This window comes from Alosa sapidissima, chromosome 8, assembly GCF_018492685.1.
Source record: "Alosa sapidissima isolate fAloSap1 chromosome 8, fAloSap1.pri, whole genome shotgun sequence".
In the NCBI taxonomy this organism is placed as follows: domain Eukaryota; kingdom Metazoa; phylum Chordata; class Actinopteri; order Clupeiformes; family Clupeidae; genus Alosa; species Alosa sapidissima.
Genome location: NC_055964.1, coordinates 18,075,872 through 18,089,166, shown reverse-complemented (window position 1 = coordinate 18,089,166; position 13,295 = coordinate 18,075,872). Strand labels below are relative to the sequence as shown.

General features: G+C 43.4%; 2 protein-coding genes across 5 annotated transcripts in view; one reads left to right on the top strand and one right to left on the bottom strand.

Moving 5' to 3' along the window:
* LOC121714782 (disintegrin and metalloproteinase domain-containing protein 9-like) overlaps positions 1-8,321 on the bottom strand; it is a 41,555-nt gene extending 33,234 nt beyond the window's left edge. For both annotated transcript variants that reach the window (XM_042099847.1, XM_042099848.1), the window contains exons 1-2: positions 7,937-8,321; positions 1,562-1,665 (exon numbers count right to left, since the gene is read on the bottom strand). In XM_042099847.1, the coding sequence (XP_041955781.1) occupies positions 1,562-1,665; positions 7,937-8,018 (186 nt within the window). In that variant the 5' untranslated portion in view covers positions 8,019-8,321. The remainder of the gene's footprint in view (positions 1-1,561; positions 1,666-7,936) is intronic.
* Positions 8,322-9,013: 692 nt separating this feature from the next.
* Positions 9,014-12,982, top strand: nudt18 (nudix (nucleoside diphosphate linked moiety X)-type motif 18). 3 transcript variants are annotated; one of them, XM_042099850.1, is made up of 4 exons: positions 9,014-9,131; positions 9,637-9,840; positions 10,314-10,527; positions 11,311-12,982. In XM_042099850.1, the coding sequence occupies exons 2-4, from the start codon at positions 9,664-9,666 to the stop codon at positions 12,033-12,035; spliced, it is 1,116 nt and encodes a 371-aa protein (XP_041955784.1). In that variant the 5' UTR covers positions 9,014-9,131; positions 9,637-9,663; the 3' UTR covers positions 12,036-12,982. The 3 variants fall into 3 exon arrangements, with proteins under 3 accessions (XP_041955784.1, XP_041955785.1, XP_041955786.1); XM_042099851.1 differs by having other exon boundaries at positions 9,025-9,097; XM_042099852.1 differs by lacking the exon at positions 9,014-9,131 and adding an exon at positions 9,219-9,318.
* Positions 12,983-13,295: the final 313 nt, after the last annotated feature.

The window sequence follows — 13,295 nt, the reverse complement described above, 5'->3', positions numbered from 1 at the left end:
CTTTGTTCTCCTGAGAGGGACACCGTCTGTGCTGCTACCGCAACTCCCGCCACCGCCGCCTGTGCTGAGCAAGTCCACACTCGCACGCTGCTCCAACAGGAAGGAGGGGAAAGGAGGAGGTGGAAGAGGAGGAGGAAGAGGAGGAGGAGGAGGGGGAATGTGTTTGAGAGATCAGCTACATTCCAGAACGTAAGGAACAATCCGTGGCCTGCGGCGCTGAACTGGGGCAGGCGCGAAGTGACGAGGCGCAACGGAACGCAAACAAAACAATGGCAAACTGTTGTGGCATGAGAGGATTAGGAGTTTGTGAATGGGAAGGTTGAGAAAGGGAACGTTGCAGCGTGTTGCTCAGCATACGTGTACCTAGCAGCTGATTTTCCCCAACATCCCACTGCATCCGCTTGGCAAAACAAATCAGGTCAGCCATCAGATCCCAGATACAGGCTAAATGCAACCTGGTCTTCAGCGCTAAATGGAAGGACTTCTATTTCATTGACCTTGGAAAGATTCCAATTCATAAATGCAAAACACACACACACACACACACACACACACACACACACACACACACACACAGTCTGTTTTAACAATGATGGGGTCAATCCTAGTGTTTCATGAATGCTGACACAGTCCAGTAGCCTTTGGCCTGCTCAGACTCGCTGTATCCTGTGGGCGACTCTCATCATGTGAGAGGATGCTGCTGCCGCCGCCGCTGCTGGCGCTTAGATAACAGAACACAGGGCCAGTTTCCTGGCAGGGCCCTGCCATCTGGGGCCTCGGAGGGGCGGGGGGGGGGGGGGGGGGATCGCACCACCCAGTGGTGCCCGCCGACCGGAGGGGCAGAGGAGGACAGCGCGGGAAACACTTCAGAAGCAGGAACACATGGACCAGCCACAAGGAAAAGAAGGGAGGGGAGGACGTAAAGAAAGAAAGAGAGAGGGATAGAGAGACAGAGACAAAGAGAGTGAGAGTGAGAGAGAAGCGGGGGGGGGGGTAGTGATTGAGAGATGGCGCAAAACAAGAGTGTGGCTCCTGGCTGCTGTAGGGGAAAGCTGCTGAGGTCAGCATGACTCAAGGGTTGACTTGAGGTTGATCTACTGTGGATTGTCTAACTTCCTCAACGTGATCAGTGTTAAAACACTGTATAGACAACTAAACAAAACTTGGGTACCTTGGATACCTCTATGACATCAATTTATTTATAAAGACCAGTTAAGATCTGTCAGTCGAACTACACATGGGACAGGCAGAGGATGCAGAGAATGGGACATGGTGGGGGACATGGTGGACAGAGGGTCATTTTCTGTTTCTCACGCCTTTAACAAGAAAGAATCACTGAGGTCATCCCTGTCCTCACCCTCATTTGTGTCCTAGGAGACAAAAGGGAAATCAAACATCTGAGCGACGGTTTGTCGGTCAATCAGTAGGGGTGATAAACCCTGCTGCTCTGTTAAAACTCTGACTGCTTTAACAGTTGAAAGTGTGCGACAGACGGAAGTGGTTTTCCATCGCCTCAAAAAAGCAGCATTTGTCTCTGTGAGACGTAGGCTTTGTGGTTTACCTTGTCTGTTGCTTGGTCGTCGAGGTCTCTCCTCTGTCTTGCTATGCGTTTTGGGATGGTCACCTCATAAGCAGAGAAGCGGGACGTTTGCTGGGAGGCGGGGTCTGTGGAGAGAGAGGACATGGGAGCGGATCATCAAACACTGCAGTCACAAGCAATGATACAGTGACATTAGGGACGTGTGTGAATCTTTTTATAGACAGCAGTTAGAGTGCCCTGAGGATTCACAAGTTTGTCAACACGTAGGACAATAATGATGGATGGATCAAAGGTATTTGCCAGGTGGACAAACAGTCTAAATGGGTTTTGTTTTCCATTGACTCTGAGCAAGTGCTAAAACTGGTGAACCAGTAAAACTATGGAACATAATGCAGAGTAAGAATGTTTTTTTAAAGAGTTTTTTTTTAAAGAGTGAGCAGGAAGTCTGTGTGTTGGTGAATTGTGTATGTGTCAGGTTTACTATGTGTGTGTGTGTGTGTGTGTGTGTGTGTGCGTGTGTGTATGTGTGCGTGTGTAGGCTATGTCTATGTCATAGGCTATGTATGAAGACACCACAACTCCTTGCCCCTGTCTACAGTTCCTCTCTCATACAGGAACCAATCTTTCCATCCATCCCTTTTTCACTTTCCCTTTCTCTAATTTATCAACTTGCACATCCCACACATCTACCAAAAAGCACTTCCTCACCTACACATTTATCAAGTAGCACTCCCTCCATCTATCTCTGTTTTATTCTCCACTCTTGAATTTATCACCTTGCACATCTCTCTCATTCTTGTGACCGTAGTCAATCTTATAAAGTGCTATCGACTGGCTCTCTGCTATAGGCTGACTGTGCCATGCTGTCTCTGATCTACAGGAGCGGGCAAGGTGCCATGCTGGAGCTGGCATATCACTAGACTCATGGAGGAGCACCCCCCCCCCCCCCCCCCCCCCCCCCACACACACACACACACACACATACCCTCTCTCCCCATCCATCCCACTCACTCACCCCCCCCCCCCCCCACACACATCCAATCTTCCAATCCATCCCACTCACTCAACCCCCCCCCCCCCCCCCCCCCCCTCCATCTTGTCCTGCGGTCATCAGACAATCGGGCACAGCATAGATACGAGAGCGCAGAGAGAGTGGTAGCCAGGCAAGCCCTCACAAACAAGCCGCTCACCAACAGATGCAGGCATACACAGAGGTAAATAAAATATGCACACACTCACACAAAGACACACATACACACATAACACTCTCCACATCATGAGTCAGATTGTGCAGCCTGACAAACCAGCTTTGGGCTGCTAGCCAGATGCTGCCCACTGACATTCCCTCCCTGCTGGCCAAGCACACTCTCTCTCTCTCTCTCTCTCTCTCTCACACACACACACACACACACACACACACACACACACACACACACAACGCTTCCCCTCACAGCTGATTGCTAGGACCACTCCCAGCCTGTGTCCTTCAAACATCCCCAGCAGTCAAAACAGAGACACTTTTACCCTCACTCACTCTAATGCCCAACAATGTACAGGTTTTGGGACTAATTTCAGTAATACTGCTAAATAGGCCTTTCAAGTTTCAGTCTCTACTGTGCCTGTAATGCAAGAGCAACCTGAAATGATCTTCATTAATTCAAATGTTTCCACGTCACCTGTCATCAAGTCACTGACTAAAGAATGTCTGAAAATGAGAATGCAAATAAAGAATGTTTTTATAATAATGGTCCAGATGCCCTTAAGCTTTCCTTCCTACAGACAGATGGTAAGTGGGCTTTTGTGTGACAACAATTTGAAAACATTAATTATTTTGTTCTACATATTAGCCATTTAATTGTAGGCATGTGAAATGTGTCAAACTTGCAATTAGGCTAAGCGATGACCTGCTATCTAAATAATCAATTGAATCAGATTGATATAGTCTTTTTAATACATCATCAACACTCCTCATCAGCCTTCTTTTCGTTCCATAGCTGCAAGTCATGTTTAATGACATTACTGGCCTACTTATAATTTTTCCACATAAGACCCTTAGTCAGTGGAGTGATGCATCATAAGACGATAAAGCCCTGACAAGCTAGGATGACGTATAGGACAGCTTTGCAACGTTGGTCTGCCTAATTCCACAGTTGAGGTCGACCCACTCTCAGGAGCTCTGAATGGCCCAAAGTCAAGTTAGCTTTTCTCTGGTGCCCTCACAAACCAAACAGGCATGGCGGTGTTGGGTTTCACATGCGTAGATCGGCCAAGCAACCAGAGGAAATCTCAGCTGCTGCACAATACTGACCCACATGCTAAAATCCTCCAAGCTTATCTCAAATGGTGTTGCTAAGAGCTTACTGTTGGTAGCTCAAGGTGGCAAAAAGCAACAAAAAGCAGACTAACAAAAAAGATTAGTTGGTGCTTCTGTGGACAGCCAATTGTTGTTGTAACATTTCTGGAGAACAGGGCATTACGCTAGATAAGCCACACTTAATTTGATTCCGAAAAAAAGTAGTGTGGCCCTAATTTTGTCATTCTGACATTAAATTATAAACCTCACTCTCAATTTCACTTAGTTATGACTAGCTTGCTTGGTTTTAAACTAAGGGCCCTATTTTACACCTTGGTGCATGGCATAAAACTCATTTTCCACCTGGCGCAAAGTTTATTTTCTTATTTTGCACGTCTATTTTTTAAACAATGTGCCCAGGGGTGTGGTAATTAACAACCTAGGGAGTGACCTAGCGCATTGTCTAAAAATCACGCTATCGTACACTAGCTAAAACATATCACGCCACTGACCAAGAGACACCTGGTGAGAAGTCTATGGCGAGTTGTTTATATGTTATTTTAAGAGCGCATTGTCAACAGTCATATTGGCGGGTGCACAACACACCATCCTTCTATCATCCATGAATGGGCACCAGCGCACGTCCATGCAAATATTACAAATTGCACGTAATTACGCATTGCAAGTAACTTACCGTGTATAGCTGTTTTGTCTTTGACTGAGACCACAGTGAAGTTAGTTTCACTTTGCCAATGAGTTCAAATAATAGACCAGTGCAAATGTGTGAAGGCTATACTATGCTAGGTTTAAGTAAAGCATGGTTTAGTGGAATGACTGTTCCATACGGTCTCGCAAGCAGACTCCTTCAAATGCGCTGCTGACTGTCAAAATACCAATGCATTATTTGACGACGAGCTTCACACTGTTAAAGGGAATGACAGATGTCATTCCCATTGGTTTAAATGATGCCCCAAACACACCCATGACTGATTAAGAAAATTTGAATAAGCTTTTGACTAGTGACCATGCGTCATAATAGGTCCTTAAATGTTTGATTATCTCGAGTACTACTTTCTCAAATGCATCAAGGGCCAAAGTTTAGGCTCTATGAGCATCTGGGGAAATAGACATAGGCCTTCTGAAGACACCATGAAGGATTTTGTCCAAGAGCAACATTAAAAAGTGCATTAAAAGGTTTCAAAGTTCAAAATAAGTAGGTTACAGTAGTAGTAGGACAAATAAGTAGGACAACCCATAATGCACAATTTAATTGCTTAAATATTCTTCAGCAGAAAAGATGGTCTGTACAGTGTCTCATCAGACAAACCAAGCATTTGTGTTGGGAAAACAATGAACTTCTTTGTCCAGGACACTTAGGTTTGTGTACTGCCAGAATTACCAAAGCCAAAGCCAAAAATGGACTCACACAACTCTCTGTCTACAATGTGGCTATAAGCAATTAAGGAATGAGAGCAGAACTCCTTGATGAGGAGTTTGGAGAAAGAGCCCTGAGGCCAAAGGTCACACTGTTATTGGCATACAGTGCTCCATCAGCTGTGGCCATCACAGCTTTGCTATTTAGCTTGAACAAGTATGAACATGGGCAGAGATGGGTAACTCAATCTACAATAATACAATCATTTATTTTTTGTTTGTTTCCATACAACATCAAAATCAGACTGTTTGACTGTGTCGGTCCAGATACAAAGCTATACAGAACTAAAAACAGAAAATATATTGTTTTGCTAGATGCACACAGATATTCTACAACTACATGTATTACAATAAGTATCTCTATCTATATCACCATCACAGCCAATATGGGAATACAGCTAGGGCATATGCTACCTACAGGATAAAATATCATACAAAGCGTATTGTATCATTCTATATACAATATGTATTGTGTAAGCATTGTACTGAATGTATCTATTACACAGATATAGTCTGTGCTGAGCACTCCATTCGCTGTCAGTCTACATGATACAAATCAGCAGAATACAGCTATAAAGTTAAACAAGATACTGTGCTTCACTGAGATCTGTGGTAGTGACGATATGCTTTCACAGCAGGCGGCAGTGTAATCTGTAGACCACAGCTTCAGTCTGTAGAGAATGTTAAACTGACCACCATCTTCTCAAAAAATCTGTTCTTACAAACACAATGCCCATAATTACAAGGCAGGGTGGCCTAAATGTAGTAATCGTTTTGGAACAAAGGGAATGGGTTGCAAACTACAATACCAGATTTTTCCCTCTGAGGGTTGTGCTCTGTAATGTGGGGCATGCAGTGCTGTGTTCTGTAAAGGGGCAAATGTGAGATTGAATTGTGCCTTTGCCTGCTTTATCTTTCTTTTAAATCTTCCACAGAATAAGAGTGCCAACAAGATTTGTCACCATCTTCCAGAACGACCAGAAAAGACTGACAAGTGTAGAGCAGATTTGAGATTTAAGCTTAAGGATTTTAAGCTGAAGTAGCAGATAATATGTAGATATAGCAAAATATGGGTAGATATATTTTTTGTGGACACACATATTCACAAATGTACATGCTCCCATGTGAGTGTGACATCTATGAATATTAACAAAGTAACTGCATACTTTAAAATAAAAAAAGCTGACTGCTGAGCAGTGTTCTTATCTCCATCTCATATCTGCCCATGCAACAATACATCTGTCTCCGCCTCTCAAGTTGTTTGAGGTGCTGACATGTTTGTAGTACTTTACTTTTAAACAACGGTTTCCTCTTTTCGCCTCAGTTTGCCTGGCAGGGTGACTGCTTACTCATCATCACCAACAACGCCTCAGCCAAGCTCTCCATCTGCTTGTGTCTTCGGGAGGAGATGCCTCCAAGTCGCCGTATGAGTGTGTGAGATGGGACCGAATAGGCCAAGGCTTCATAACCGGATGGTGATGTGAATTAGGCCTGATTTGAATGTGCCAAACTGTCTCACCACATTACATGAGCCTTTATTAATGGCTAACTTCTTTATTTACCTATGAAAGCAAATAATGTCCCGATCCATCCAAGAATATGTCTTTAAATAGGTTGGAAATGGCTCAAAGTGGCTCAGTGCACAGAGCAGGTTTAAAGGTTCAGCAAAAAATAGAATTTTTTGTTTAGTGTATTGGTCAATTGCATTATTTATATTATATTATGTTATATTACAGCTATGTCTACTTGCATTAGCAAAGTCCCAATCCAAAACCATTAGAGAGAGGTCTGCCAGCCAAATTTCTGAGAGCATTATTTTATCTTATCACTTTCTAACATTCTGGACCTGTATGGTGGAATAGGCTATAATCTTTCAGAGGTAAAAAATAGCTTTATACACCTTGGGATTTACCTTTAGATCAGTTCAGTTGTAATAGGCCTAATAGAGACGTTTTATTGAAAATGTCTGCCAAAGTCTGCACAAACGCATTTGCACTGGTCTGCAATTAGCAGTGTAATAACCTATAATAAGTAGGTGTGTAATAAGTAAAAACAAAAAAGTGAACCTGAAATATTACCAGTGCTCGGTGAAAACTGATGCTGGGACAGTAACTTCAATTGTAGGCTAATGAAAGCAGGCTTTGAGATATGGTAGCCTACACTGTGTTGGGCCTCAGAACCTAGAGCCTAGGCTACATCAGGACCATGCCAATAACCGACATGTCTCACTCGGACACGGGGCAAGGTTCAGCAACGTAGGCCTACGGAATTATAAAGCTGCTTAATGCCTTATCCAAACAAGCTGTGCCGCATCAAACAGTCTCATAACATATAGAGAAATGGTAGGTCTGTCATTACGCCAGGTTTAGTCTGTGGTAAGGCTGGGCTATGTGTTAAGTAAACTGCAAAGAAAAGAAGGGGAAAAAAACAGCTGAAGTGTCAAACGAAATGGCTATAGTATAGGTTTTAACTTTAGACGCGTGTCACTAACAGGACAATCGATCACTCAATGCAGAATGCAAGATGAGCAATTGTCCTTTTCAATGTGTGTTAGGCTACAATCAATTTCCATGGTGCTCTTGTAGACTGGTGGGTTAAAAGCCCACCCTACAATGTGAAGTGCTTTATTGTAGCATAACGACAGTGGTCACGTTAAAATATTAACTTACTTTCGTTGCAATCGGTAAGATCGTATAGGAACACCAAGACACAGATGATCTCGAAGAACCACTGAGGAAATGTCCTGTGCATGTTTGCAAAGTTGTCTGAAAGGCGAATGGAACTGAGAGCTGTTCTTTAACGTTAACCTTAGCCAGGCGTTCCCTTCCAAGAAATGACGAAGTACCTATTCCACATACTGTAACAAAAATCCTGTAGGTTACGTTACCTAGTCATATCTCACATATTTCACAAATCGAAAGTTTAAAAACGACTGCCAAAATAGCAGTATCAGTCCGAAGATGATTGTTATCAACAAAAAGGTAGTTGTCCGCTGTTTCGGCAGCCGCACGGTTGTTCGACTCAAAGCAGCATAACCATTGAACCCGACGAAGAATGAACAGAGCATGCGTGAGTAGTGTGTGTGTACGTGTGTGTGCGCATCTATAGTGTGCGTGCGTGTGTGTGTGTGTGTCATGGTGGTCTGGGTTTAACCCTTTGTAGCTCTCCGGCGATAGATTTGCAAGAGTAAAATAAAGGATAGGCAATAGTCAGAGAAGGTTGGAGTTATAGTAATCAAGGATCTTTGATAAAATTTGATGAAAAAACAGACATTTATCCCTTTGCAAGATTTAAATTTCTGCCTCACTGTTTGTGTGCTATATTAGCACATTAGCACATATGCATAATCCCCCCCATCCATGCCACAGTCATTGCAAGCGCCTCTGATTGATTAATCACCACTATGTGGATACTGTTTTTAGAATTGATTTAGATTAAGTGTTAGTTAGTATAATTTGTATTTTAGTATATTTAGCATATTCTTTATCTTCTACTGTCCTATCTATCTATCTATCTATCTAAATATTTTGGTGCAGTGACATGGTAGGCCTAATAACCTACATGACATATCATACACATCAAAGAATTAGCACCATGTTACACATAATTACTTTGCGTATTACAGTGTCATAAATAGCCTAAGTTTACAATCTAACCTACTCTTTGGATAAAGTAAAGTGCAAAAACCCGTTTCGTTTTAGTTTCTTGGAGTAACTTTTGACATGGTGCCTTACCGAGATCAACCAATGAACGAGACGATTACTGTATATCCATGCCTTCGTGTTGTCAAACTGGATAACGCCAGAGATCCTGGTCTGGCTTCTAACAAGGTAATCAGCTCACTGCAACACCTTTTTGTAACAGGTAAGTTGGCAAACCTCGGTTGATTCATTTTAATATCTAAGTCGTTAATGTCATAGCGTTAACGTCAGAGGGAAAAACTGTGTTCGACGTTTTCTTGTCCATTGAACTGTCAAGCTAACGTTAGCTGTGTTAGCTCACGGATAACTAACAACTAACTTGGCTAACGTTCACATAACACGTTACTTAAGTAAGTTAGTTTACAGCTTACGTTTAAGTCATAACTTGTTACAGGTATTTCAGGTCAATTTGCTGTTGTTTGGTAACAATCGCCTGTTAACTAACTAGGCTGACGAGCTATGATTATTTAAAAATATAGAACCCCGTCTGTCTAACTAACGTCGTTTAAATGTTGCGTAATGCAAAAGTAATACCTCAGGTGACATGGGTTGTGAGGTCTCACGGCATTTCATGCATATTATTAGAAAAGACTGAGTATCTAAAGTTACAATTAATAATTTGCTGCATCGTTCAGCTATGAAGGTCGATTGTACTCTCTGCATTGCAGTATTTGCGAAGACTGGCATCCCGTGTAATGGTCAAACTCAATATGGGCTCCATCGATTTCAACTTGGAACAGAATGTGGAGAGGATTCTTAACGGCGAAGGAATGGAGGTCACGGGAATTGATTCGGCTCCCGAACAAATAAAACCTGTGACTTTGAGGAAAACAGTTTGCTACATTGTCAGCGCAGTGATCCTCAATTCAAAGGTAAGTTACCGCTTCTTACTCACGGATGCTTTCTCACGGTCGGTTAACTTACGTTGTTGAGGTCAGTAATGCCATTAGCTCAGAGGTTGGATAACTTTCCATACTGCCACGTGGGAGCTACATACAGCTTAGCTTACATAAAGCTTAAAGAACATAACGAGGTGACGGGGCCAGTGGATAGTACAGAGAGGGTTGAAGCGGAGTTCAATTAAGGATCTTTGGTAAGGATGTACGGTAGTAACGTTAGGCTATTGCATCCGGGGCCTAGGCCTGTTTGACTATTCAATCTAATGCTGATCTACATATCCCTTGGAAATTGGTAAATAAATGGTTATTGTCTTTAAGTGATATTATAACATAGACTTTTTGTATTCATATATGATTATGGGTGTGAGTTTGTAAGGTGTGTTTGTTGTAGCCTCTGTTTAATCTTGTGACACTGCTGACTCTGCCTGTGTGTGCGTGTGTTGCAGAAGGAGGTATTGATGGTTCAGGAAGCTAAGCAGGAGTGCTATGGCCGTTGGTATCTGCCAGCTGGGCGTATGGAAGAGGGCGAGAGTATTGAGGAGGCGATGAAGCGCGAGGTGCGTGAGGAGGCAGGCCTGGAGTGCCAGCCAATCTCGCTCATCCAGGTTCAGGAGCAAGGTCCTCAGTGGGTCCGCTTTGCCTTTTTGGCCGAGGTCACAGGTCTGTGGGAGCAATTTGTGAAATAAAATAAAATCTGACCAAAAGTTTTTAATCTTATATTAAGTTCAAAAAATATATTTGGTATTGTTTTTAGTATGAAGAAACTTACCTAGCGCTCTCTCGAAATAATACTTTGTCTTATTTTAAGGATATTTTTGTCTTATCAAGACACATTTGCTCAACGCACAGACAGCCAAAATTTGCTTGTTATTAGAACCAGCTTGCTTAATACACTGGCAGACAAATTTTCTTGTTTTCAGGATGAGACATCTTAAAATAAGTCAAAGTCTTCTTAAATTAAGTCAAATGATTTTACAAGAATGTGCTACCATACTAAGTCTCTTTAAACTGAAAAAAAAAAAAAAATGCCAACTGGATTCTTTGATCTTGATATAAGATTAATAACACTTGGTTAGATTTTATTAGATAAACAGTTTTTGCTGTGTGGACGTTAGGATTTTTCTGTTGATCACCTTCACACGTTACAGCAATATCTTCTCCTTTCTGTCTTTCTGCATCTCTTGGATGCCCTTTCTCTCCCACTCTTTGGCTTATTTGTCTTCTTTCCTCTGGTCTCATCACTTCCTCTGCCTCTGTCTGTCATTTCTGTCCATCTCCCTATTTGCGTTTCCAGTTTTTATCAGTAATTTATCTTCTGACTGCCCCATCTTCCTTTTTATCTCTCATCTCTGATCTCTCCCATCCATCCATTTGGAATGCATCTCTTCCTCTTCTGCTCTCCTCTCACTCCTTTCTTACTGGGTGACTCTTGTGTCCCTGCAGGAGGTACGCTGAAGACAGAGGCCCAGGCGGATGCTGAGTCTCTGCAGGCGTGCTGGTGGGACAGGAAGTCCCCTCTCCCCCTGCGTGGCCGGGACATCCTGTCTCTGATCGAGACAGGGCTGCGCTACCAGGAGAAGCCCTGGTTTGCGCCCGTGCTGCCCTTGGACCTTCCCTGCCCCGTGGTTTGCCAGCGTCTGGTGCTGGCCTTCGCAGCGGGCATCTACGTGTGGCTCCTGGTGAGCAAAGGCCCCCAGGGCTCGAATGCCGTGAGCGGCCGGAGCGTCAGCACCGAGGAGGAGGAGAGGAGCCGGCGGAGGAGGAGTACCGAGATGATGGACATGGTGGACGCTCACCTCCCGGTGGCGCTGTCCACCAAGACGCACACGGTAACGTGGGCGGCCCACCGGCTGGTGCAGGAGTGCATGCCGTCTTGCTACTACGACCTGGACGTCAACACGCATGGCTTGCTGGGCGTGCAGCACGGCGGACGCGTGCCGGGCAAGACGGACGGACTGTGCTTCAACACGCTGGTGTCGCTGACGCTGGAGCGTCGCACCGGGGCCAGCGGGGCCCCCCCCACGGAGCTGGGGGGAAAGCCGGCCGACCCGCCGCCTGTGGAGACAAACCAGTACCACTGGCACAAAGTGGACAGCCCCGTCCTGAGAGACAACATCCTGCGCCGGATCAGGCAGGGCTCCACGCTGCCTGTGCTGAGTTTGTACTGAGAGGGAAACGGGAGGAAGACTAGGGGGAAAAAAACTTGCTTTTGGGAAACACATACTAGTCCTTTGCTCTTATGAGGACTGCTGTTTTATTTTAAGGGCACAAAGGGCACAGGAGTCTATGGAGGAAGTACATACAGAAAGCTATGCAAAAGCTATGCCTGTTTACTTGACGTATGAGCTCACAGGAAAGCCATATCAGAAACAGTCTTCCTTTATGCACTGTGATGTAATGATGCTGTGGGACAGTATGAAGGGCATGATGTTGTACAAGGTCTCCCTTCTTGCTGAGCAGGGGCAGACCTTGTTTCAATTTTAAGACACCCTGGGTGTGTTTGGAAAGACTGTGAAGGTTATGTATGTTAGGAATGAAAAACAAGGCACTAACTACTTTTCAACAGATGGCAGATGTTGAAATTGTTGCAAGGGCATTATGACTAACATGCACATATCCACTTCAGTCCAAGTATGACTGAGGGGCTGCATTTAAAATACTTGAATTTTAAGAATGACTATCTGTAATGTAAAGTATGATGAGTGCATGGGAAGCAATATTTACACACCATGCAAGTTGCAGGTTATTGCATGGTATTAGCATTTAATATTTAGCCATTACTGAAGAACCCATCCAGAGTACAGTGCTGTATTCACTCATCACATATGAAGAATGAGTTAGAGTAAGTTTTACTGTGTAAGATGAGGAAATTGTATGAGCAGTTATGTCAGACCCATATGTAATTAAACATGTATTAACATGTACTCCTGAGAGTACCATTGAAGTTATTTCTCTTCTGATAGAAAGGGAAGTTAAAAAGAAGTATTTTTTGCAGCAGATTAATAATTTCTGAGTTAACACAGATCTAGGTACGGTTCACGTCATCGTACTACACTGATTTATAATAAATCACAATTTAATGGAAATGATTAAATGTTGAAATGACTTAAACTTACTAAGTCTTTTCACTTTATTTTTCTTTATCCGTTTCTCATCAGCAGAGAAAAATGAAAGTGTGTTGAATTAGTTTGTAGTTGGGATAAATCTATGGTTTCATTATGGAATTTTGATTTTCATGATTTTGTTTTTCTTCCCACTGATAGGTACAAGCAAATCTCTGGCATAGTTCAAGCAAGTAGGCAATATGCTTTAGTTTACTATTATATTCTTTGCACCAGTGCAGCGATAATTCTAGGAATGAATAGATCACCAGTGAAGTGAAGTGATGTGATGTAATGTAATCTGGTGCCCTCTGCTGGTCAGAATAT